Consider the following 23,008-nt stretch of genomic DNA (forward strand, 5'->3'; position numbering starts at 1 on the left):
AAATGAAGGGAAAGACTTTCATTTGATCTTTACGTCAAAGAACTCATGTTGCTTTACTGAACACTTTAGTAATATTGGAATTTTTTTAGTACTGCGTGCAAATATACACACACACACACACACACACGTTAAAATAAATTTTTAAACTGTTAGATTATTTCAAGCTGAAGAAAACCCAGAGCCATACATACCATGATGTAAATGGTGCCTTCAAGTGCATTCATGATTTAGATGAAATCATGAAAAAACAATAAGCTGTACATATTATCTGTGTTTTATTGTAGAAATTTAGTAAATATATTCAAATAGGATAAGCAGAAAACTATTTTGGAGCTTTTGCATGAGCTGTCACAGAAGTTATAACAATCAATAGTAAGTATTTTTAGCTAGAAGAAAAATAAACCTCCTTGTTTTGTTTACATTACAGCCTATGTTGCCTTCTTGTATTTGAAAATATCAAATATTTTTCTAATTTTATTATGTATAGATATGTTATCCTGCTATTGCTTGATATGAAATATATCAAAATTAGTATCAATAATACATTTTTGTACATTCATGTGGCTATTTTGTAGAGATAGTGATATTTTAAAATATATATAACATATAACCATTATTTAGAATTAAATTCAGAATTATATTTATATTAAAAACAACTATACCTATTTCTGTTCCTGGAAATGTTACTGAGCTCAGTGTTACCTGTGTGATGTTTTCTGAAGTGGGATTTATGAGGATCTGTAAATGATGTTTAACAGAAATAACATGGACTTTAAAAAGTAACCTTCTAAGACCACTATAAAAGTAATGGTTCTGCCAATGCTGGCAGGTTTTACTCGGTCAGAGAAAAGCTGTCAAGGACATTCACCACTTGACCAAGGGAAGGAAATACAATTTTATTGGAGAGTGTTATATGTGGTGTCAAATTTTGACCTGATTCATTAAGATTCAGTGGTTTTACTTGGATATTTTTAAAGCAGAGAAAGAAAAACCTTTTTATCTACTTCCAGTTACATTCTAGGTATTTGCCACTGGCAGAAAAGCTTTATGAATTCAGCAAATACTTAGAGAATTCTACATGTAACACACTCCACTAATCACAAAAGGGATACAAAAAGGAATCAAATGTGGGCCCTGCCTTTTGGAAGTTCATTCCAGTGAGGAAGGTCATATGTGCATAAGTCTAAAATAATAAGGTATTAAGTGGTTAGCATCATATGAGAAATACATATATAGATAAAACATTAAGGGAACTCAAAGGAGGAGAAGTGATTTATAGCTGGGGAGACTGTGAAAAATTAAATGGATGAGGTATTGAGATGTGCCTTTAAAGAATAGATGTCCAAAAGTGATCAAACAAAATACTACTTGAGATCACACTTATAATAAAAGATATGTTATAAATTAAAGAAATACTATGAGAAATTAGAAATTTTTAAGGAAAAAATTACCCAAAAAATCTTAAAGAAATATTAGGTAAGATTATATGATAATATTGAGAGTCACAGCCAAAATAAAATTAAATATTTCTTACCTCCATAAATTTAAGTAGACATTTGAACATATCTACAAATATAAGTATTATCTTCACTATTTTAAAGATCCCTTCTTGTACATTTTAAAGATTTCTATGATATGTAATAGAATGAATATACAGTTTTAAACTGTCAGTCTAACTCTAAAATAACAAGTTTTACCAGCAAATTTATAGTGCAAGATCTTGGTTCTGCTGGAGAAACCTTAATTCAGTTAATACTATCAAGAATTCCAGATTTTTTTTGAAGAAACAGTTAAACACTATTTATAGTTTTTTAATATATTTTCTAACATCTAATATACCAAGATTTTGCCAAATTGTTGTAGAGTTAATATTTATATATACCAGGGTCTACCATGAAAGATACTGCACTACTTATTACTATACTGTAATAGTATAAGAACTGTTATTTACTATATACATGGCCTCTTCTTGTGGTCACTAACATGATAACTTGTTTTGAAAGTTACCAGATTTTTTGTTTGTACATTTTTCTTGTTACAACTCAGTATTTATGACTGACCATGTACCTGTTCCTTCCATTGTCTTCATTTGTGTAGGTTCTTCATCACCACACAATTCAGATGATGAACAAAAAATGAATAATTTTATAGAAAAGGGTATAGTATCTTGATTTTAAAGTATTTTCTTTTATGTTTAATTTATTTAGTTTTCTTTGACTAGATTTTGACATTTTATATCAAAATATTATTTTCAGTGAAGACCAAAAGCAGAAAATTTTCCAAGATGGTAGCCAATGATATAGGTAGGAAATAGAAATTTCTATTTTGTTTCTAATCCTTGCTATATGCAGTGCTAACCCAACACCAGAAAATTATCCAGTGCATTGCATTTTTGTGTAAATTTGTTGTTCCTATGCTAAAAAATAATCTCTTGGGCTGTGTCTCTTCTAAACTCATTGGGGCAATAATTATTAAAAATCAGTTCAATTGGGTTGCAGTTCTTTCTCTGACTTACAGTGTGAATTTCTCTGTTAATTTTATTTTTGCTTTACTTTAAAATAAAGCAGGGTTCAATTTATGCCGTAAGTAACACAATTTTATACTCCGAAGTTTTGAAGCAATGGTTTCTTTATAGTTTTATTTGTGTTTTTTCTACCTTTATTCCGTCACTCTCATATTTTCAACACCCCGTATTTCAAGGAAATGGTTTTCTAAACGATTGACTCTTTTAAAAAGTCTATAATCTGTACCGCCTTTGGCAAAGTTAAATAGGAATTTTCTAGGACTTCCCCCACTCTCTCACCGCAAGTAAAAAATGCATTGCTTCTTGTGATTGTTTTTGTGAATATATGTTGAGATGAATTACTCAGTCCAAAGTTCTCAAAGTTTAAAATTAGGGAACAAAATATATAATCAAACTTTGAGGACATAATCAAATTAGGGTTTTAAGGTCACGAAAATTCAGATATTCTCCAAAGATTTTTAAAGTCTTGAAAAACACTTTTAGAAAAAGAGGATAAATTTGATCTTTGATTTAAATTCCAAATTTTTATCATACAGTTATTGTATTATTTCCTCCCAAAACCTCTATCACATATTCTTTGAATTCAGTCAAATTAGAGGAATTTCTAGGCAGATGGAATAGTTTTACTTTTTCTCAACTGATGATGTTTTAGATATGCTTAAATTTTCAAAAATTCTTAGAAGTAACATCCATGTTGTCTGTATTTTGTAAATTGAACCCTGTTTAGTCATATTAACGGTGGCTGACTGTTAGCCGCTTGTCATTTTTTAAATAAGGTGGTTTATTCTTGGGCAAAGGGCTCTTCATTTATGGAGAATCAATTATTTATCTTTGTATTTGTGGGGTTTTAGTGACTCTTTTGGTAATAGTTAAATCACTGTAATTATGTACTAGCACTATGGCACAATAGTCTTTAACCAATTTCATTTGTTGTGTATTCTATCTTAATAGTACGTTAGAGGTTCTTTTGTTGTCATATTATGCAAAAAGAAAAGATTTTCCTACTTACATTTTACTAAACAACTTTAAGAATTAAATTACCTAGGGATTTTACCTTGTATGAAATGGACTTTGTACATAATTAAATTTTTAAAAACAATTTTTCTGTCTTATATTTTGTGCTGGGGTTCTATTTATTAAATGTACTGACTACCTTCCCATTTTTTCTGTGTTTTAAATAGAATATGGAATACTTGAGCTTGACTATTTGAAAGACTACATTAGAAAATTTATCAGTGTTGATAATGGTATTGGAAGGATAGTTCTTTGATGACATTCTTGCTTTATTTTTATCTTATTGGTGAGTTTTACTTTTTGTCATGCCAGTTTCTGTAGTTATATATTTTGGGGAAAGCATGTTATGTTAACTTCATTCAGCTTTTCAAAATTTTGGTAGTACAGTTATGCATAATTATTTTTAAACCTCGGGAAGCATTGTTATATCCTTTGGCTTTGTTTGGAACCTTTCAGTGTGTTTTTTTTAATCACAAGATTTGGGTATATAGAAGGAAAGTTAGTGTCACAATTTTTTTCTTCTTTCAAAGGGAGACTGCCCCATTTTAGACCGTAAAGTTTTTTTTGCATTTGAAAAACTAGCACATTAGTTTATCTCCCTACATTAGTATTTAGTTTTGTTATAACAATTAGCATAAAATATGCTATTGAAAAACATAAAATGTCAATGAAACATTGGAAAAAAACTCACAGATCTTCTGAGGACCTCTCTGTCAAGACTGGTATTTTGTACGTGAAGCTATGGTGTCAAAAGTATTAGGACTTCTTGAGCATTCTGAACTCACCTTATCATCCGATCTGGTACCTGCTATGAAGTATCCTGAAACTCATGAACTTACCACCTCTTCTTCCTCAATATACAAGCATTTATAGCTTCAACTTATAGGTAGTTATACAGTGGCCGGGAAAACGTAAGAATTAGTACCTCCAGGGTTGCACTAGTAAAAGAGCCACCTTGTGTGGAAGGTGAGTAAATAGCTTGGCCCTGAAAGTTTGCCCCTGAGTTTTACCTGTTCTTTGAGAGTAACTGCTGCTGGTGTCAGTCTGTGTGTGTGGGTGTGTGTGGGTGTGCTGTGGGTGGGTGGCACAGGATGGCAGTCACAATTTAATGGTTAACCCAAGCATGGGAAATCAACCACCCTACCTTTTTTTTTTTTAACTGCCTGACAGTACAGCTGAGATAGCTGAGACTATAATGATAAGCTTTTTGAATGTATTTAGCCTTTATCTTACAATTTTTCTGGCATGTGCCAGCTTTTTATAAATAATTTTTCTCAATCCACACAATAATCCCAGTGGGTTAGTTACTACCGTTTCCCTGTTTTACAGATAAGGAAACTGAATATAAGTAATATATTTGTTGGTATACAGCTAATAAATGAGAGCAGGATTTACACCCAGGTAGCCCCACTCCATGGTCTGTCCTCTTAAACACTGTGCTATGTTATCTCTTAATACAATTTACAGAAAACTAAAGGATTCAAAAGCAAATTCATGGTGTGATTAATAACCAGATAATTTGGTTATGGCCCTGTTCTATCTACACAATAATCTGGAAAAAAAAGATTAAGTTCTGTGTTAGAGCCAGATCATGGATGCCATCTTGGTACCCATCACTCAAGTATAATATAGTGTCTGGAAGTCTACCTTCCTCAAAGACTAGACTCAAAGGAAGGATAACTAGAGCAAACTCCGGAGTACCCTAGCCCATCTACCCAAAGCCTAGCTTCATAGTTTATTTTCTGATTGAAAACTAAATCAGATGAATGATCCTGACAATGACCTTGATCTTGCATAAGAAGAGCAGCCTATAAAAAAATAGCTTTAGTCTTGTGAGTTTGACAGCAAAAACATAACAGAATATAATGTAATTGCAGCATCCACAAAGAAAGCTTCATGCATGTAGTGTGTATGCATATGGTAATTTGTTTTGCCTGTGTATACCTTGTAAATTTTTATTAGTAAAATCTTGATTGCCAACATTTTCAAAATCCATAGTTTTTCTTTACTGCTATAAATCACTTAGTAAATAAGATAGGTTATCAATTTTTTTATTTACTCATTATTTGTTTTACAAAAATTTGAAAGTATAGAGTTTCACAAAGCTTTTTGTTATTTTTAATTTGTATAAAATAGTCCTACAATGCATATCTTTGTTAACAATGTGTTAATCAAATTTTTCATGATATCCTTATGAATAAAATACAGCCTACATGCTAGCATTGTTTGATAAATTTGAAACTACATGATTAACCTTTTCTAAAGATTATTCTATTTCATTATGGTTTTGTTTCATGCTAAAAGTAGATTTCTAGCTGGAACCCATAGTCTGTGACCTGGCCTATATCCAGTTTTATTACTAATTTTCTTATGGAAGGAATGATTACCAAATTCCTTCTGGTTACATGAAGTTATGAGGGGAAAATAATACTAAGGATAAAAAATAATGACTCAAAATTATGGTTACTTAAATGAGTGCTTTGCCAAAAACAAGTAGAAATAATAGCTTTATTTATTGGGCACCTCCTAAATTCTAGACACTATACCAGGTATTTTTTTTATGTAGTATTTATTAATAAAGGGAAAATTATATTTCCAAGGTTACTTTTATCTCTCCAATTCTGAGTTAGCATAATTATTTAGGTAAGAGTTAACTTACTTAGCAAAAACTGGAATAATTTTTTAATTCAGTTTAAATGACAATAATGTTCAAGTGCTGTTTTTATTCTCTTACACATGAATCTCAGTGATTCCTTTTTTAAAGTGTTCCAAGATAACTAAAATCCTCTCTTTGTTGTTTTATTCTACATCACTAACTCATTAACTCACACAATTTTAAAGCAGTTCTAACACCTTTATTTTTCAAGAAAAGAAATTGAATGTCAGAGCAGTTAAGTGACACATCCAAAGTAATGCCCCATGGTAGTGACTTAGGACTGGAATCCAGGCTTCTTGAGTCTTGTTTTACTATGTATGGCATGTTTCACACTTCATACTCAACTATCTGCTTTTTCTTTCTTATGTGATTGCTTTTTCTTGTGTGTCTTCTCGATTCTTTTGTATCTAGAAGTTAAAAAATAAATTCACAAAGGTTCATTTAGATTTGTTGCCATATGAATGAAAAAGTGTATATTAAGTCGTATTTCAAGTTATCAGATTATTTTATTCATTGTAAAACTCAAAATAGTGCTGGTATTTCTACTTTACATTCCCCAGTATTCAACCTGAAACGTGGCTATTGAATTTGTAGAATTTAGCTTTTATATTCAATCCACAAGATGGCTATTGAAAGAAGAGACACTCAGTTTGAAAGGGATGATTAGTAGTGTACAGTGATACCATTTTTACAGGTGATTTTAATATTTTCTATTTTGAAAGAAAATTATTTCTTGCCCTTAATTGGTCAAGAACTAAATTTTATAGGCAGATACTTCAAAATTATTATATGAGTCTGAGTACTAGCAAAATCTTTTTTAGAATGAATAAAAATTGGAAAGTATTGGCATATTGTATATTTAAATTTAAATTTTACTTTTGAATGTATTTTCTGTCAAATTTCTTAATAAAATATGCTGGAAAGTCTGTGTTTCATATTCCTGTACTTATTGTATGTGTACTGATCCCTCTATTGAACTTTTTTTACATTAAAAGGATATGCAATGACCTTTCTAGAAATTGTAGTTTGCTTCCTAGCATAAAGAAAATTAGTCTGAGTTAGTTACATTACTGAAATAAACCTTTGTCAACTATTATTTGAACAAAACTATAAATGTGGCAATTTATATTCTGTCATTACTTATTTTATTAGTTTGTTAGGACAGCCACCACAAAATACCACAGACTGGGAGGCTTAAACAATTCGGGAGGTTAGAAGTCCAAGATCAAGGTGTCAGTAGGTTTGATTTCTTCTGATGCCACTCCTTGGCTTGCAGACAGCTGCATTCTCATTGTATCCCCACATGGGTTTCTGTGCAGAGTACAACCCTGGTATCTGTGTATCCACATTTCTTCTTCTTATAAGAACCAATCAAATTGGATTAGGGCCCAGCCTAAGGACATCATTTTAACTTAATCACTTCTTTAAAGGCCCTGTCTCCAAATATAGTAGAGGAACTGGGGCTTAGGGCCTCTGTATATGAATTTTGCAAGAATACAATTCATTCCATAACACTTACTGTGTTAGGTTTATGTAATACCTTGTATTCTGTACAGAATTCTCTTTGAGATGTTGCAAAGAGTTTAATTATGATGTTATTTAGACATTTAGTTTTATGAATGTTTGGAAAGCAGATGAATTGAAGACAAAAGCTCTGGGAGTTCAAGAATGAAAAGAACTTGGTATAGTCAAGTCTTTACTAGACAAGTACTGATATCTTTAAAGATTTACCTCTATTTCCGGTAATAGATATAGATTCTATGGGTATTTCCAGAAGTCGTCTTTTTGATTAACAGGTCTGTAATTTGCCCTCTTTTTCACTTTATTTCTTTTCATTTGTGAAGAAATTCATCATTCTATAGAAGTAAAATTCCAGTGACAGTTTTAGTTCATTTATTCATTGCAATTATTTATTCATTGTGTTTATTAAACACACATTAAATGCTGGAAACAGACATATATAGAGTGTTTACAGGATAAATTCTGTTTCTGAACTCCTGGGATGTTTTAGCATGGGAGATAGACATTGGTATTATTAGTTCTAATGGCTACTAAAATACGTATGATACGTGACAAGAGAGTTTCTACTTCTTGGTTCCACTTTTCTTCTTGGATTCCTTGCTATATCCTGCAAACTGAGTTTTAATTCCTTTACTATCTCAGTTGTTTTATATAACACAAGTACATTCCAACATTATCCCTTTCAAGAGAGTAGTGTTGGATCTCTGCCTGTGGTGACAAAAGTAATATTGTCATTTTATCCTAATTGTTGAAACTCTCAGTATAAACAAAAATCAACTTGCTTTTATGACAGCTTCATCAATCATAATTCTTTTTACCTTTTACCTTTACGTTATTTTTTACTATAAATTTCAGATTCTAAAAAGTGAAGTTATAGTTCTGTTTTTCTTTCAAGAACGCTTGTTTAGAAAAAAGATGTGGACACAGTGGGTAGAAAAATTAAAGGGAAATTACACAACATCTGTTTAATTTGCTTCTCTTGGACATCATACATCTTTTCTTGGTATTGAAATTTGCGTTGCAGACATAATTATTGTGATCAGGTATAACTTCATTATTCCTACTAAACAAATGCAGCTCTTTACTGTTTATACAACCAGACAGTTTGATGTCCTTATTCAGGTTTATAAGAAGAAAGCAGTGACCCACCTTAACAACCTGCCTACGCTCTCTGAGACTAGTTTTCCTCAGACTGAAGAAACCTTCTGTCAGAGGCAAGGGTTGAAGAATACACAGTGGAAGAAGAAAACAGAAACAGTGTGTCTTTGAATAACTCATCCAGATTGCATGCTTTCAGTTTGAAGGTCACAATAGAAGATGAGTAACTTCAAGACATGAACAGAAGTTTCTTGATAAGTACAGTGAAACGAGCTAGCTGGGTAAATGAGTTTCATAAGTGATTCTGGGACTCTTGGGAATTAGAAATATGAACATCATAAAATTGTTGGACAAAGTCTACAACCTCATCATCACAAAGTTATACCAGTGTACAGGGTACAAGCCAGGAGGACCGACTGACTAGAGGTTCTCCAGAGATGGGTCTGCTTCTTGTGGTGGTCTTGCCATCAAGGAGGTTGACTAAACAGACCTGAAGCGAGTATATTCCCCAGAAGTCACAAAAATTGAAAGATACACGGCCAGGTGCAGTGGCTCATGCCTGTAATCCTAGCACTTTGGGAGGCCGAGGTGGGTGGATCACTTGAGGTCAAGAGTTCAAGACCAGCCTGGCCAACATGGTAAACCCCATCCCTAATAAAAGTACAAAAACATTAGCCAGGCATGGTGGCGGGCACCTGTAATCCCAGCTACTGAGGAGGCTGAGGCAGGAGAATTGCTTGAACCCGGGAGGCGCAGGTTGCAGTGAGCCGAGATTGCGCCACTTCACTCCAGTGTGGGTGACAGTGTGAGTCTCCTCCAAAAAAAAAAAAAAAAAAAAAAAAAAACACTTTTAGCCAGAAGTTCAACTTTAGGCCTTAGGTTTGGGATTTAACCGCCCAATAAAAACAACTATAAATTGGTCAAAAGATACAAGCTTAGTATTTCCAGGCATTGAACAACAGGCTTTCCAGGACTGTCATCCTTGAGAAAATGGAGATACATGAGGTGAGCCCCACGTTTCTCCCACCTTTCTGCTCAGCTTTCTGCGACAGAGCACGTTCCTGTTGCAGCACAAGTGGAGCTGCAGTATCAGAAGCTAAGGAGGCAGAGAGTGGAATTGTGGGTTGCTGGCATGACTGGAATATTTGCTAGAGAGGAGGAACTGCTCCAAGAAGTCCTAGAAATCTCTGGACATTCAAGCTAGGTCCTGAGAACTGTATATTTTAAATGCTTGCATTGGAACTGTTTTAAACCAATGATCTCAAGTCTTTGTCTTAAGTTAGAAAAAGAAGGGCAAATTAAACGCCAAGTTAATAGAAGGAATAAAATAGCAAAAAGTAGGTATTAATGAAATAATAAATAATAGAGGTAAAGAGTTTTCAAGGATGAAGGTGAACAGTTTTCAAGTATGAAGACAATAGGCAGATATTTCTAACCATGAAAGAAGCCAAGGAATACAGCAGTCGTTTTTAAAAACTACCTCATGATGAAAGTTCCACAATTAAGTACTACAGCAAAATAACCCAAGAGATGGAAAGCCATGGTAGGAAGACTGATGTTGATCTTTAAATCCATTTAAACTTAAAAGCTACACTAAACCTTTGTGCAAATTGTGATTATAATATACAATATGTTTTAAAACTTATAAATGTGAAAATAATATAATAAAAATCAAGAAGAAGGAATGTTTGATCATAAAAGGAAAAGAGGGCTACTTTCCTGATCTTTCATAGCTGAGAGCCAATATTTACTGTCTAATACTTATAGAAATATTTCAGCCTCTGAATGTTTTTCACAACATATTTTGCTATCCTTGGAGCTTTTAAGAAAAGATGTATCTTGTAATAAAAAAAAGTTTGAAATATAGTAGTTCCTTTAGTTTCACTTTAGTTAGATGTAAGGAAAAGCAAATGTTTATTGTATTTAAGCATATAGTATCACAACTTTCTGCAAATATTTATTAGTGGCTATCTGTTTACAAAGAAAGATATCAGATGGATGTTCAATTAATTTAATGATTATTTCTGGTTAGGATGTTGGGTGATTGTTTTTAATGTGTACTTTTCTGTATTATTTGAATTCTTTATAATAAGAATGAATTATTTTTACAAAAACAGTTTAAAATTTTAGTTTAAATGTTAATAATGGCATTATGTCTGGTTAACAATTGCTCTCTGAGGTTTTCCCAGCTTTACACTAAAGTACCTATGAAATCAAAGAAAAACATGGACATTCAGTTTCAGCAGGAATTAGGTAAGGATACGTGATCACAACCCAAGTCAACATTGCCACTCAAGACAAAGCCTTGGTAGATACTGCACAGTTCTCCTGCCTGCCACTTGGAAGCATTTAGATAGATGCCTCTTCATGCAAGGGAAAGAAACCCATTACAGACAACCTAGGATTTAAATCCTTTCCCTCCCTTCCTCCCTCTCCCTCACCTCTTTACTCCTACTCCCTGCTCCCACCCTGTGAAAGGCATGCATGCAAAATAGACAAGATTCAGAGGTAGATAGGCGATAACTAGTTAACATTCAGATTGCTCAGCTGCACTCAATACAGTAGCAAAATCAACCAACTTCTTAAGTTTTTAGGGGATATAGTTGTGAGCAAAACTTTGACATTTTACCAAAGTTATGTATGTTTTTCTTTGTTTTCATCTAAACAGTTTTTGTAGTATTATGCTTAATATACTTTTGAAAAAATACTAAAGGCATACTTCAGAGCTCCTTGGGAGTTGGGGGAGTAGTACTGGCATTAATTTCCTCTTATAAAACTCTATCCTAAGGAAATCCAAAATATATGTAAAGATTTATGTACAACATTTTTATTCCTGTATATACTGAAAAATTGGAAAATGCCTAACTGATTCGTAAGTGTTCATATAAATATGCAACCATTAAAATATACTGACAGTTAATGACATTAAGAAATGCTTGTTTTAATAGTGAAAAGCGACAGGATACAGATTTCTTTATATAGTTGATCTCAACTATGTAAAGAAAAGTGGATTTTTGAAAGTGGTAGGAAATATGCAAAAATGTTGCTTCTGACTATGGGCATTAATAGTGACCTTTTTTCTGTTTATTCTTTATTGTCCAAATTTGCTATGAAAACACATAATTCAAAATAACTCAAAGATAAAAAAGCATGTATAACATACAGTAAGAGAATATAATCTGATGTGGCCCTCTGAATCTGTTAATTAAGAGGATATGTATTTACATTCATTCTGTGCATTTAAAAAAAAAATACAAGCTTTAAAATATTTTCAGGAAGAAGCTAAAAAACATTATCCTGAGTTTAAGACACCTTACACAAGAGTTGATACTGTGATTTCATCAGTATGTTGTTGTAGAACAGGCAAAACTGATCTGTGCTTAAAAAGCATTAGAGCCGTGGTTATTCCCGGAAATGGGACAGGGATTGATTAGGAAGAAGCATGCATGTCCTTTTTGGGGTGAATGGTAATGTTCTTTATCTTGCTTGTTCTAACAGTTTTGAGTTACAGAGATGTATATATTGTCAAAACTCAGTGAATATACCTTTAAAATTTCTGCATTTGTATGTAAGTTTTACATCAAAAAAATATATACTGTTAACCAAAAAAGAAATGTTTGGGAAACATCTTGTTTCGTGAAAAAATGTACAAAGTCTCTTGCTGGTTTTGTCTCCACATCCCATGGTCTTAGATGAGTGTTCCAGACTGAGATAGGGTATAAATCCCATGTACTCCAGTTGACACCTTGTGCCTACCTCTGTGAGTAGTACATACTACATTTTGGAATTGTTTCATCTAAGGTGAGCTCCTGGGAGGCCAGAAGTATGTCCCTGCCCTCTGGCACATTACAGGCATATGCCCAGTAGATATTTAATAAATGAATATTCACACCTCCACATATAACAGGTTTTTCTCTACTCATGGAAGGCCTTAACTCTGTATTTTTAAATATTACTTGATAGCTAGAATTAACACAAATAACAAAAGTTAATCTTCTAATGTTGTCATTTCAAGTTCTGCATTCAAGGAGATTGCTTAAAATTTTATCCAAATATAATAGCAATATGGCTGAAATATCTGTCAAAGTTGGTGTCCAGGTTGTGGATATCCACTTGCAAAGTGTTTCAGGAGAAAATAATAAATTGACTATATTAAAATTTATATGACATTTATGGTAAAATTACTCTATTCAAAAATCTTCCCAGTCATTTTGTGATTTTAACCTCTCAATAAAAATGTTGAAACTAGACTGAGAATTATTTGGAAAGCTGTTTAGTTATATTTAGTATTTTTTACATAATAAATTTAAAATAGTACTAGAAAAAAAACTTTTATTCTGTGGGAGAGGTTAACTTAAATTTTTAAGAATACTTGAGGTTATATAAAATTTTTTTAGTAGAAATCCTAAGGAAGAGCAAAAGCATGCACCTAGAAAATTCAGAAGGAAATTTTCTGCTGTTATATTTTTTGGCAGCAGTGTATGTATAGATGGTGAATGAAAGCATAAATATGTTAAATAAACATTCCTAATTGATTAAAATATGTATTTAACATTTAATGTATTCAGAGATGAATTTGTTACTTTTATCTTATAAATCACTGAAGTTATTACTCTTCTTTGTTTAGCCATATATATTGAGTTTAGTTTTTGAAATGAACTTAAAAGGTTGAGCTTATTATAGTGGTGCATTGCATTCTATACTTTTGTCCTAATTTTTTTTTATGGTTTTGTTTTAGTTACTTAGAATTTTGCCATAGAATTAGAATGAAGGAACATTAGGTTCTTTGCAAGTATAGTAATAGCTCATCTGTATAGTGTTTTACATTTTATAAAAAGTTTATATCTCACCTTATTATTAACAATAAATAATAACATTTATTAAATCATACTATGTGCCAGGTATTATGCTCAGTTCTTTGCTTATGTCATCTTACAAAATCCTCACAACTATCTATCCTCATATTACAAATGATGAAACTTGAAGTTTAGAGAGGCAAAGTGATTACTAAGGTTACACATGTAGTAGTTAGTTAAAGTGGATTTGAACCTAGGTTTGAGCTGATTCCAAACCCAGTCCTAACCACTATACTTATTCTTCCATGCTTATTGAGGCTTGTTCACAAAATGTTTTTGGTGGGCCTAATTATATAGACGTACTGGGATTAATAGTTTTGTCTTGGTTACTACCATGAAGTTGCTTAGTGTCTAAGGACCTTGCTACTCAAAAGTGTGGTCCACAGACCAGCAGCATCAGCAGCTCCTGGGAGCTCCTTGGAAATGTCTCTTAAGCCCTAGTCCCAGAGGACAGAATCAGGGTGTGGATTTTAACAAGATCTCCATGTGACTGGTGTGCACATTCAAGTTTGAGAAGCAAAGGATTTAAAATGATCAAATCAGAGTAGTGATATCTAGAGAGGCGGTGTCCATATCATATGATTCTAAAAGAGTTACCTTTAGACTGTGCCAAATTTATTTTCTACGTCTGATACCATGCACATTGTATAGATACTGCTTATCAGTCTGGGTATATTGCACCTATGATATTTGATGAAAATCTCTGGATTTTTCAATGTTTAATGTTGCCTTTTGGAGGACTGTTTTAGAGATACAATATTTTCTAATTTTAAGGGTATTGGATTTCAAGCACAAGAACAACCATGTATATGACATCAACTAACTACAGATGTAATTTGGCCATTTTAGTTTTGTGTTGCATTTTCTTTTTTAACTGAAATTTTTTATGTCGGTGAAAATGGGGTGACTGTTTTATAAATTTAACCCATTCTTGTTTGCTAAAGGATACTAATTAAGTTAATGAAGCTGAGAAGTGAAAATTTGATGTCCCTTCCAACCCCCATTCCTTCCCAGTCTGCCTAATGCCTCTTTCCTAACACTGGATTTGTCATTTTTTTAGATGTGGAAGTCATGTACTATGACTGGATTTCTCTTTGTTTACATGGCGCCCTTATGGACTAGCAGGGTCTGTGCTTTAAATATCTCCTAACAGTCCAAAATTTAACCTAATATATTCATTCCTATATTAACAAACAAATGCTTTTTGAAAATTTCACATAGGAAGCACTTTTCTTTTACGCATGCACTACCACTAACATAATAGATATAGTTGAACAACCCCTAACTTTAAATCACTTTCTAGATTAAGACAATAACTGATTTTGAGGATGGAAAGTGGATTCCAGTAAGTTTATACATTCATTCTTTTTCCAAGATTACAGAAAAATGCCTGTGGTTTGCATCTTATGTAAATACCATAGTTTTAGATTATGCATGATCTTACTTTGTTTTTCACTAAAATGTAAATAGAAGAGTTAACTTATATCAAGGAGTGGTTGAGTCAGATATTGTATAATGTAATCAGATACTTAAATTTGATTAAAGTTTGGCCTATAAGCTAGAAATTAACTTAAAAAGTAATGAACTCAGCCAGGCACGGTGGCTCACTCCTGTAATCCCAGCACTTCAGGAGGCCGAAGCGGGTGGATCACTTGAGGTCAGGAGTGAAACCCCGTCTCCACTAAGAATACAAAAATTAGCTGGCAGTGGTGACTTGCACGTGTAATCCCCACTACTCAAGAGGCTGAGGCGGGAGAATCCCTTGACCCTGAGAGACGGAGGCTGCAGTGAGCCGAGATCACACCACTGCATTTCAGCCTGGCAACAGAGTGAGAATTCGCCTCAATTGAAAAAAAAAAAAGAGTGAACCCAGTAGCTATGAAGATGATGAGCTGGAAAGATTTTATATCACATACCCAAACTTAGTCTTAGGCCTCTATTCTCCTTATCTGCAACACTTTTCTTCTGAGAAGTTACTTTTTCTCACTCAGAAAAGCCTAACCCTTTCCTGTGAGCCTAAGAAATAATTAAAAGTTAGAATTTAAAAGGCTTCCTTAAAGTAAAAATTTTAAGTACAAAAAGCTATTATATCAAGTAAGTAAAAACTTTTAAAAAGTTGGCCAGACATGGTGGCTCGTGCCTGTAATCCCAGCACTTTGGGAGGCCAAGGCAGGAGTTTGAGACCAGCCTGGGTAACATAGTGAGACCCCATCTCTACAAACATCCAAAATAGCCAGGCACAGTGGTTACATGCCTGTAGTTCCAGCTACTTGGGAGGCTGAGGTGGGAGGATCACTTGAGCCCAGATGATTGAGGCTGCAGTGATCCTTGATCGCACCACTGCGCTCAGCCTGGGCGACAGAGTGAGACCCTGTCTCAAAAAATTAGAAAATAAAAAGTTGAAAAGATTTACTTTCCACTCCTAATATTACTCATCTTTTATTTATCTCAGCATCTAGATTTAGTAATGAAAGTATTCACGTCTATTTTGAAAATCAGTTGATATTAGTATGAATCAAATATTCTTCAGAATTTTAAAAATGTCTTTTATTTTTCAGCAAAGATGTCAAGGAAGTTAAGCTTACCTACTGACCTAAAGCCTGATTTAGGTAAGTAAAATAAATATTCAAAATAATTTAACTCCCTATAATGAGAAGACAAGGAAATCAGAAGATTTATAATTACTGTAAGATAGTCATTGGAAAGTAAATTTAAAATGACTAAGATGCTTAAGGTTTAAACATTCTTTGGAATAGTCTTTAGAATGCTATCTGTAAATTTAAAATGACAATTATAATACAAATTCAAGCAAACCAAAAGAATATATTTTCTTAGCCCTCTCATACTTTGTCTAAACAACTTAGCATAAGATTGAATTTGTGCAATTTTAGATTAATTTTTATTAAAAGTGGTTATATCCCATTTAACCATATGAAAACCTATTTTGAACTCTATAAAATTATTTTTATACTAATGAAATATTTAAAATTTAAAATAGATTAACTTTTTTCTATATTACAGTGAATCATAGCAAGAATCATTACTAACTTTATTGTAATAAGTTGGGAAATATTTCTTCCACAGCACTTTCTGTGCAATTCATTTATTATGAAAGCAGGATGAATATATTCACACATTCATTTTGCTTTGTATCTAACCCACAAATAGCACCTTGATATCATATAGGGACAAATGACATTTCAACAAAGATAAAAGTAAGATTTCATGTAATACATATAAAACATGGTATCTTTTTAAACTCATTTTTTATTTAAGAAATTTCTGTTGCCTTTAACTAAATAGGTATGATTGTGTAAGGATGATTTCACCCACCTCTATCTTAGAGATAACTAGGTTTTCTCCCTTGCATTAGTCCACACCCCTCACCACTGTTTATTCTCTAGATTTCTTGACTATGTTTCTTATGCATCATACAAACTTAGGTGTTGGTCCATTTAAACATACTAATTTTAGCATTTCCAAATCATTATCTTACTTCAGTTATGCTGATAGAAAGCATGTGATTATGAGTGAGTAGGTATACAATATATTCCACTGTCATTTGTAGAAAGTTTCATTCACAGGAAAAACAACTTAGTAGAACCCTATAATATCACTAGTATAAGGGAACAAGAGTTAATCATAGAATATAGGATAGTAGACATTTTGAGAAGGTCATAGTTTTCTCCACCAAAAAAACAGATATAATTTGAAACCAAATATATGTGAGGCATACAGTGTGCATTTTTCCCCTATAGCAGAATCCAGAGTTTTCATCAGACTCTCAGAGGCCCAGGATTTCAATAGCATTAAATATTACTAGTTAAAGTGGCTTTGTGTATTTTAGCTTCTTAAAAATCTGGGTAAACACATGTAAATGTACTCTTAAAATTACAAAAATACCATAGCTAATTATTTTTTAAAGCATACTCACATTTACAAATCATGTAAGTAATTAAAGTATATACTCCATGCTTTCATAGATTATTCAGTTATGGTTTACCTAGCATGCCCATGTATGCGCTAAGCCCATTATAACTTTGACTAATGTATACCTGTAACATTCCTGTGTTGCCTAAGTAATGTCCCTCAAGTCATTTTGTTGTTGAACTGTTACTTGGTGGAGATTCTTGGCTGCTAATTATTTTACATTGGTCAGGGAGGCAATGGGGAATAACTCTAACTATATTGATAGGTTCAAACTGCCAGATGTTGGTAAAGCACTGAGGCCAATGAGCTGTTTTGCAGCTCCAGAAGCTTCTGTGCATAGAATTCATTTTTGCTTATGGGGAGATTGTGCAGCACTGTACTTTCACTATAGCTTCACCATCCTGGATTCTGTAACCCAGAAGTCAGAAACCATGGGTGATTTTGTTACACTTCTGATTGTCACATTTCAAATGTCAGCCATAGGAGGCAAACATCAGAACCATTATATACTTTGATATGAATTAGCTTCTTACCCTGATTTTTACCTGAACAGATTCATCTCTTGGCATTATGTTTTGATTTGGGAATATAAAAGTTCGTTGAATAAGGCTCTCTGTGGGGAGGAGAAAGTGATATATACAAGTAGCATGTTGTAAGTATGCAGACAGTAGCATGAAAACAGTGATTTTATGGCATGATTGTATCAGGTACAGCTGGATGGAGGCATTAATGACAAATTTTGTCTGAGTTTAGATCAGCTAAAGAGATTCACATATTCAAGCACATTTCTGACATCTAAACTAGAACTTTAATTCTCAATAATAACCATAGTGTTCCAGCTGTATGATAGTGGTGATATGGCTGTCTGGAGTTGCCTAACAGAAAGTTTTAGACTTGGAGACAGACACAAATTCTGACTCTACCATATACTAGCTTGGTCATTCTGGGCAAGTCACTTAATCTCTCTGAGCCTCTATTTAATTATTTGTTAAATTGTGATGATACTGCTTTTCAAGGTGGTTATGTAGATTCAATAAAATGATAAGTGTAAAGTATTAGTGCCTGGCACATGGTAGGCCTTGCTTAGTGTTAGTTATTTTCACTTCTGCTCTTATTACTAGAGCTACTAAAATTAAACTTTTATTCCATGTGTTTACTTTGCCAAACTTGTGTAAATGAGCCCACAGAGACCCATAATGCTTAACTTAAAAGGAGTAAGTGGAAGTTGTAATTCATGAATTGCTGAAAATTCTGACTTTTTTTCAAAAGTCTAGGCAGATAATAAAATAAGCAACCTATTTCTATCAGTTTCAAACTTGACTCTTATTCAGGCAGTTTTTCCATTTTGATCTAGCTTTAGAAGTTGCTTTGGTAATCTAATTTTTATAGATAAATCATGTAATAAAAATACAATTTTAGGTTGTGAATTTTATATAGTTAAATTAGTCTATTAAATTCAAACATTGCTGATTTGACCTATGAGTTAACATTTAAAATATAGGTTGTTGTGAATCACCTGTTGTAATTTTAATAGTTATCAGTAAGAGTTTTTCTACAGGTTAATTTACAATGAAACCTATATTATCTACTTTTTTCATATCATTGTTTTCTATTACAATCACTACATCACAACTGAAAATGTTCATTTGCCTTGTATATGTATGCTTTACAAGTAACAAATTAAGTGTATTTATCATTGTAAAATTTTAAAAATGTATTTTGCTAAAATAACTTTGGAAACCATAAAGAGTTAATAAATATTTGAAATTAATATCATTGCAAACTGTATTGAGGTGTTGATTATGGAAAGTTGTTTCATTTATAGTAAGTAGTTCTTTTCTACCGTATCATAATTTGTAAATTATGGAAATGCAATCTCAAGCAAAAGAAAGACATTTTTAGAAACTACAGTTTAAAAAAACGATCCATAGTATTATCATAACTAATAACATTGTTTTCAGAGGCTACCTATAATCAAAGTTATGTTGCATATATTTATTGGGGATATTTTTAATCTATGAATCTAAATTTGATTGCAAAAAACTTTTTGTAAGGTATAATTAGGATTTGGCTATACCTTTTTTATTTAATAAAGTACAACTTAGAATTTAACATGTTTTATAGTTTTCACATTTTGAAGAGTCCTTTCTTTCACAATAGCATTGAAAGCATGTGATTTAGGGAGTTATTAGATGTAAGTAGTAGAAGCTACTGGGAATTTTAATAAATCCTAATGGAACAGCAGAAGCGTTGGTTTAGACATTCTCAACTATAAATCTGCCTTCAGCAAGTGTTTATTGAATTCCTTTCACATGCAAGACACTGTGTGAAATTCCAAAGAATATCAAAACGACACAGTCCTTGCTTTCAAGATACTTGCAGTCACTTTTGAGTGAGGCATGAGAAAAGTCAGAAATAACCACAGAACAAATGTACTGTAAGTGTCATGGGAGAGATACATGGCTATAGGTATGTATTCAAGAGGGAGATAAACTATATAGGTTTTAGGAATCAGGAGAAACTTCAGGAAGATGACAGTAACTGAAGTGGAAAATAAGCAGAATCTTGATAGGTGGGAGAAAAGGCTGGATGGAAAGGCACCAATCAGAATACCTCAAGCAAAAGCCTAAAAGTAGGTAAGTGCAGGTTATGTTTGGAGAAAATTGAGTGGCTCTATTTATTTCCCACAATGAACTGAAATAGGGTAGCACTGGGAGATAAGGCCAGGAGGGTAGATTAAAGATATTTTGTGAAGAGTCTTAAGTAACATTATAAGCATGATTAAATAAAGAGGAGCTACTAAGGATTTTTTAGATTGAGGCCACAGAATTATAACTATGCCTTATAAAATTTCATTGCGTTGTGTTAGTAGTGAGATGCTGCTGGTGAGGAGATCAGCTGGGAATTGTCTAAGTAAATGGTGATGAGAGCCCGAACTTAGGGTAATGGAAGTAGATTACCAATGGAAGGAAGGAAACAAAAATGTGCAATAAAATACCTTAGGGCTTGGCATCCCATCAGATGTATAGATCAAATGAAAAGGAGAAACCCAAACTGTGGCTCATCTTAAGTGTTTCTCCCTATGAGAACAGGAGTGTCATTAATATAAATAGTGCCATTCGAAGAATTTACTGGTTTGGGGGAAATTATATGCTTTGGTTTTGCATAGTGAGACATAACTGGAAAAAAGTCCAAGAAGTATTTGGAAATGATGTTCTAAGAGGAAAAGGAAAAGGCTAGGGCTTGAGACAAGCTTGGGATTAGCAACAAGGGAAGGTAGCTGAAGATGAGATACATTTTATTAGTATAATTTTTTAAATGCACCTGTCATTACAGACAGAGCTGGGTAAAGGAATTTGCTTGGTATCAAGTGTGAGCCAGATGGCAGTTATACATTTTGGTGAAAATTCCTTAAGTGAATGTGGATTGCAGTTAAAATGGCATTGAATAAAAAATGGGAAAAAAGCTAAACTTTTGTTGATTAAAGGTTTTTATTTGGGCAAATCTGAAAAAAAAATCCATCATACAGTAAATTAGAAGATAGAATCAGAGTACTTCTAAATGCATTTTTTAAAGGTAGAAAATGGAAAAGACCCACACTTGTCACACTCTACCAGTCATGGATTGTATTACCAAAGGAAGGCACAGTACCATGAGAAAGAAAGTGCCAAGGGCTAAGCAGCCAGGACCCCAAGGATTGCACATTCAGATATTCATCGGGAGGCACCTGGTTCGGTTCTGAGGAGTGTGGAGTTGTTTGTTTGTATATTTAAGAAAAAAGGAAAATTTATTAGCATAAAAGTAAATTGTTTTTGTTTTCAACTATACTTGACCTTTAAACAATGCAGGTGTTAAGGACACCAGCTCCTCTGCATATAATTTCTGATCTCCAAAAACTTAACTTCTAAAAGCCTACTGCTGACTGAAAGCCTTACCAGTAACATAAACAGTAGATTAACACATATTTTGTATGTTAGATGTGTTATATACTGTATTCATGTAATAAAGTAGGCTAGAGAAAAGAATGTTATTAAGAAAATCATAAGGAAGAGAAAATGTATTTACTATTCCTTAAGTGGAAGTCGATCATCCCAAAGGTTGTTTTTCCATAGAGTACACTGAAGAGAAAGAGAAAGAGGGAGGGTTTGGTCTTGCTATCTCAGGGGTAGCAGAGGTGGAGGAAAATCCGTGTATAAGTGGACTTGTGTAGTTCAAACCCATGTTGTTCAAGGATCAACTAAAATGAAGTGAAAATTAAATATGCCGTAGGTTTTGTCTTCTTGCAGATTAACTATTTGACCAAATTTACATAAAAAACAACACAAATAACTTATTTTATAACTTGATCAACCTCACAACATTTTTAACCATTTCAGATGTAAAGGATAACTCCTTTAGCCGATCACGGAGTTCAAGTGTAACAAGCATTGACAAAGAATCCCGAGAAGCGATCTCCGCTCTTCATTTCTGTGAAACATTTACTCGAAAGACGGACTCGTCCCCTTCCCCTTGTCTATGGGTTGGAACAACGCTAGGAACAGTGCTTGTCATTGCACTGAACCTTCCCCCAGGGGGAGAACAAAGACTTCTTCAGCCAGTAATTGTGTCTCCAAGTGGTATGTATTGCTGCTGCACTTAGAATTACATTACAGGTGTGATTTACTATGACAGATGCCTTTGTTTTTCATTCTTGAATTGATCTAAGAATTCTAAAATGTAAAGTAAATGGGGACAGTGACGGCCTTATGTTTTAATGAAAGAATACATAGAGCAAGATTTCAGGATGTTGTTTGTTTACACAGCCATTCAAGTTTTGCCTTTTTTTTTTTAAACTTTAGGATCCTGTGTAAAATAATTACTATGTAAGAAAATTTTTTTAAAAAAAAGTTTACAATAATGCATTCCTAATACCTCAAGCAAAAGAATGCTATAAATTTAGGAGAAAAACAGAAAAGTGCATTTTTAAACATTCTACACATGGTTATTTTTCATCTCCAAGTGTGAAACCTGAGATTATTTTTCTACTTTGAAGTGTTAGGAAAAGGTGACTTGAGAGCAAATTTTAAAAAATAGTACTAGACTTCATATTTTGAAAATGAGATTGGATTTTGTCAAATGTTTGTGGAGTCTGTTAGGTCAGGAGATAACTGAGAATTCTGATTTCTGTTACTACTCATTTATGCTCATCCAGATAGAAACAACCATGATTTTGCTTGTAAATCTATCTCTTGTTTGTGCTGACTTTTACAGTTTTTGGAATTTAGAAATTAAACTGCATTTATGATTATATTTCTGAGCCATCTTTACATTAAGTAATCAGTTTGATTTATTCATTTTGCACCATAAGTGCTTGAGTATATACTGCACATCAAGTTGTTAGATTAAAGAAAACAGGTTACATAATGATAT

At 33.0% G+C, this 23,008-nt stretch overlaps 1 protein-coding gene across 3 annotated transcripts in view; it reads left to right on the forward strand.

Annotated features, from left to right (window-relative positions):
- Nucleotides 1-23,008, forward strand: part of STXBP5 (syntaxin binding protein 5) — a 185,799-nt gene that overhangs the window by 135,668 nt on the left and 27,123 nt on the right. Inside the window, exons 20-23 of one of the 3 annotated variants that reach the window (XM_054493506.2) lie at nucleotides 2,098-2,157; nucleotides 2,256-2,303; nucleotides 16,228-16,278; nucleotides 21,976-22,215. In XM_054493506.2, coding sequence (XP_054349481.2) covers nucleotides 2,098-2,157; nucleotides 2,256-2,303; nucleotides 16,228-16,278; nucleotides 21,976-22,215 — 399 coding nt within the window. The remainder of the gene's footprint in view (nucleotides 1-2,097; nucleotides 2,158-2,255; nucleotides 2,304-16,227; nucleotides 16,279-21,975; nucleotides 22,216-23,008) is intronic. The other 2 variants (XM_054493507.2, XM_054493508.2) reach the window with 2 other exon arrangements.

The sequence above is a fragment of the Pongo pygmaeus genome, chromosome 5, assembly GCF_028885625.2.
Source record: "Pongo pygmaeus isolate AG05252 chromosome 5, NHGRI_mPonPyg2-v2.0_pri, whole genome shotgun sequence".
In the NCBI taxonomy this organism is placed as follows: Eukaryota; Metazoa; Chordata; class Mammalia; order Primates; family Hominidae; genus Pongo; species Pongo pygmaeus.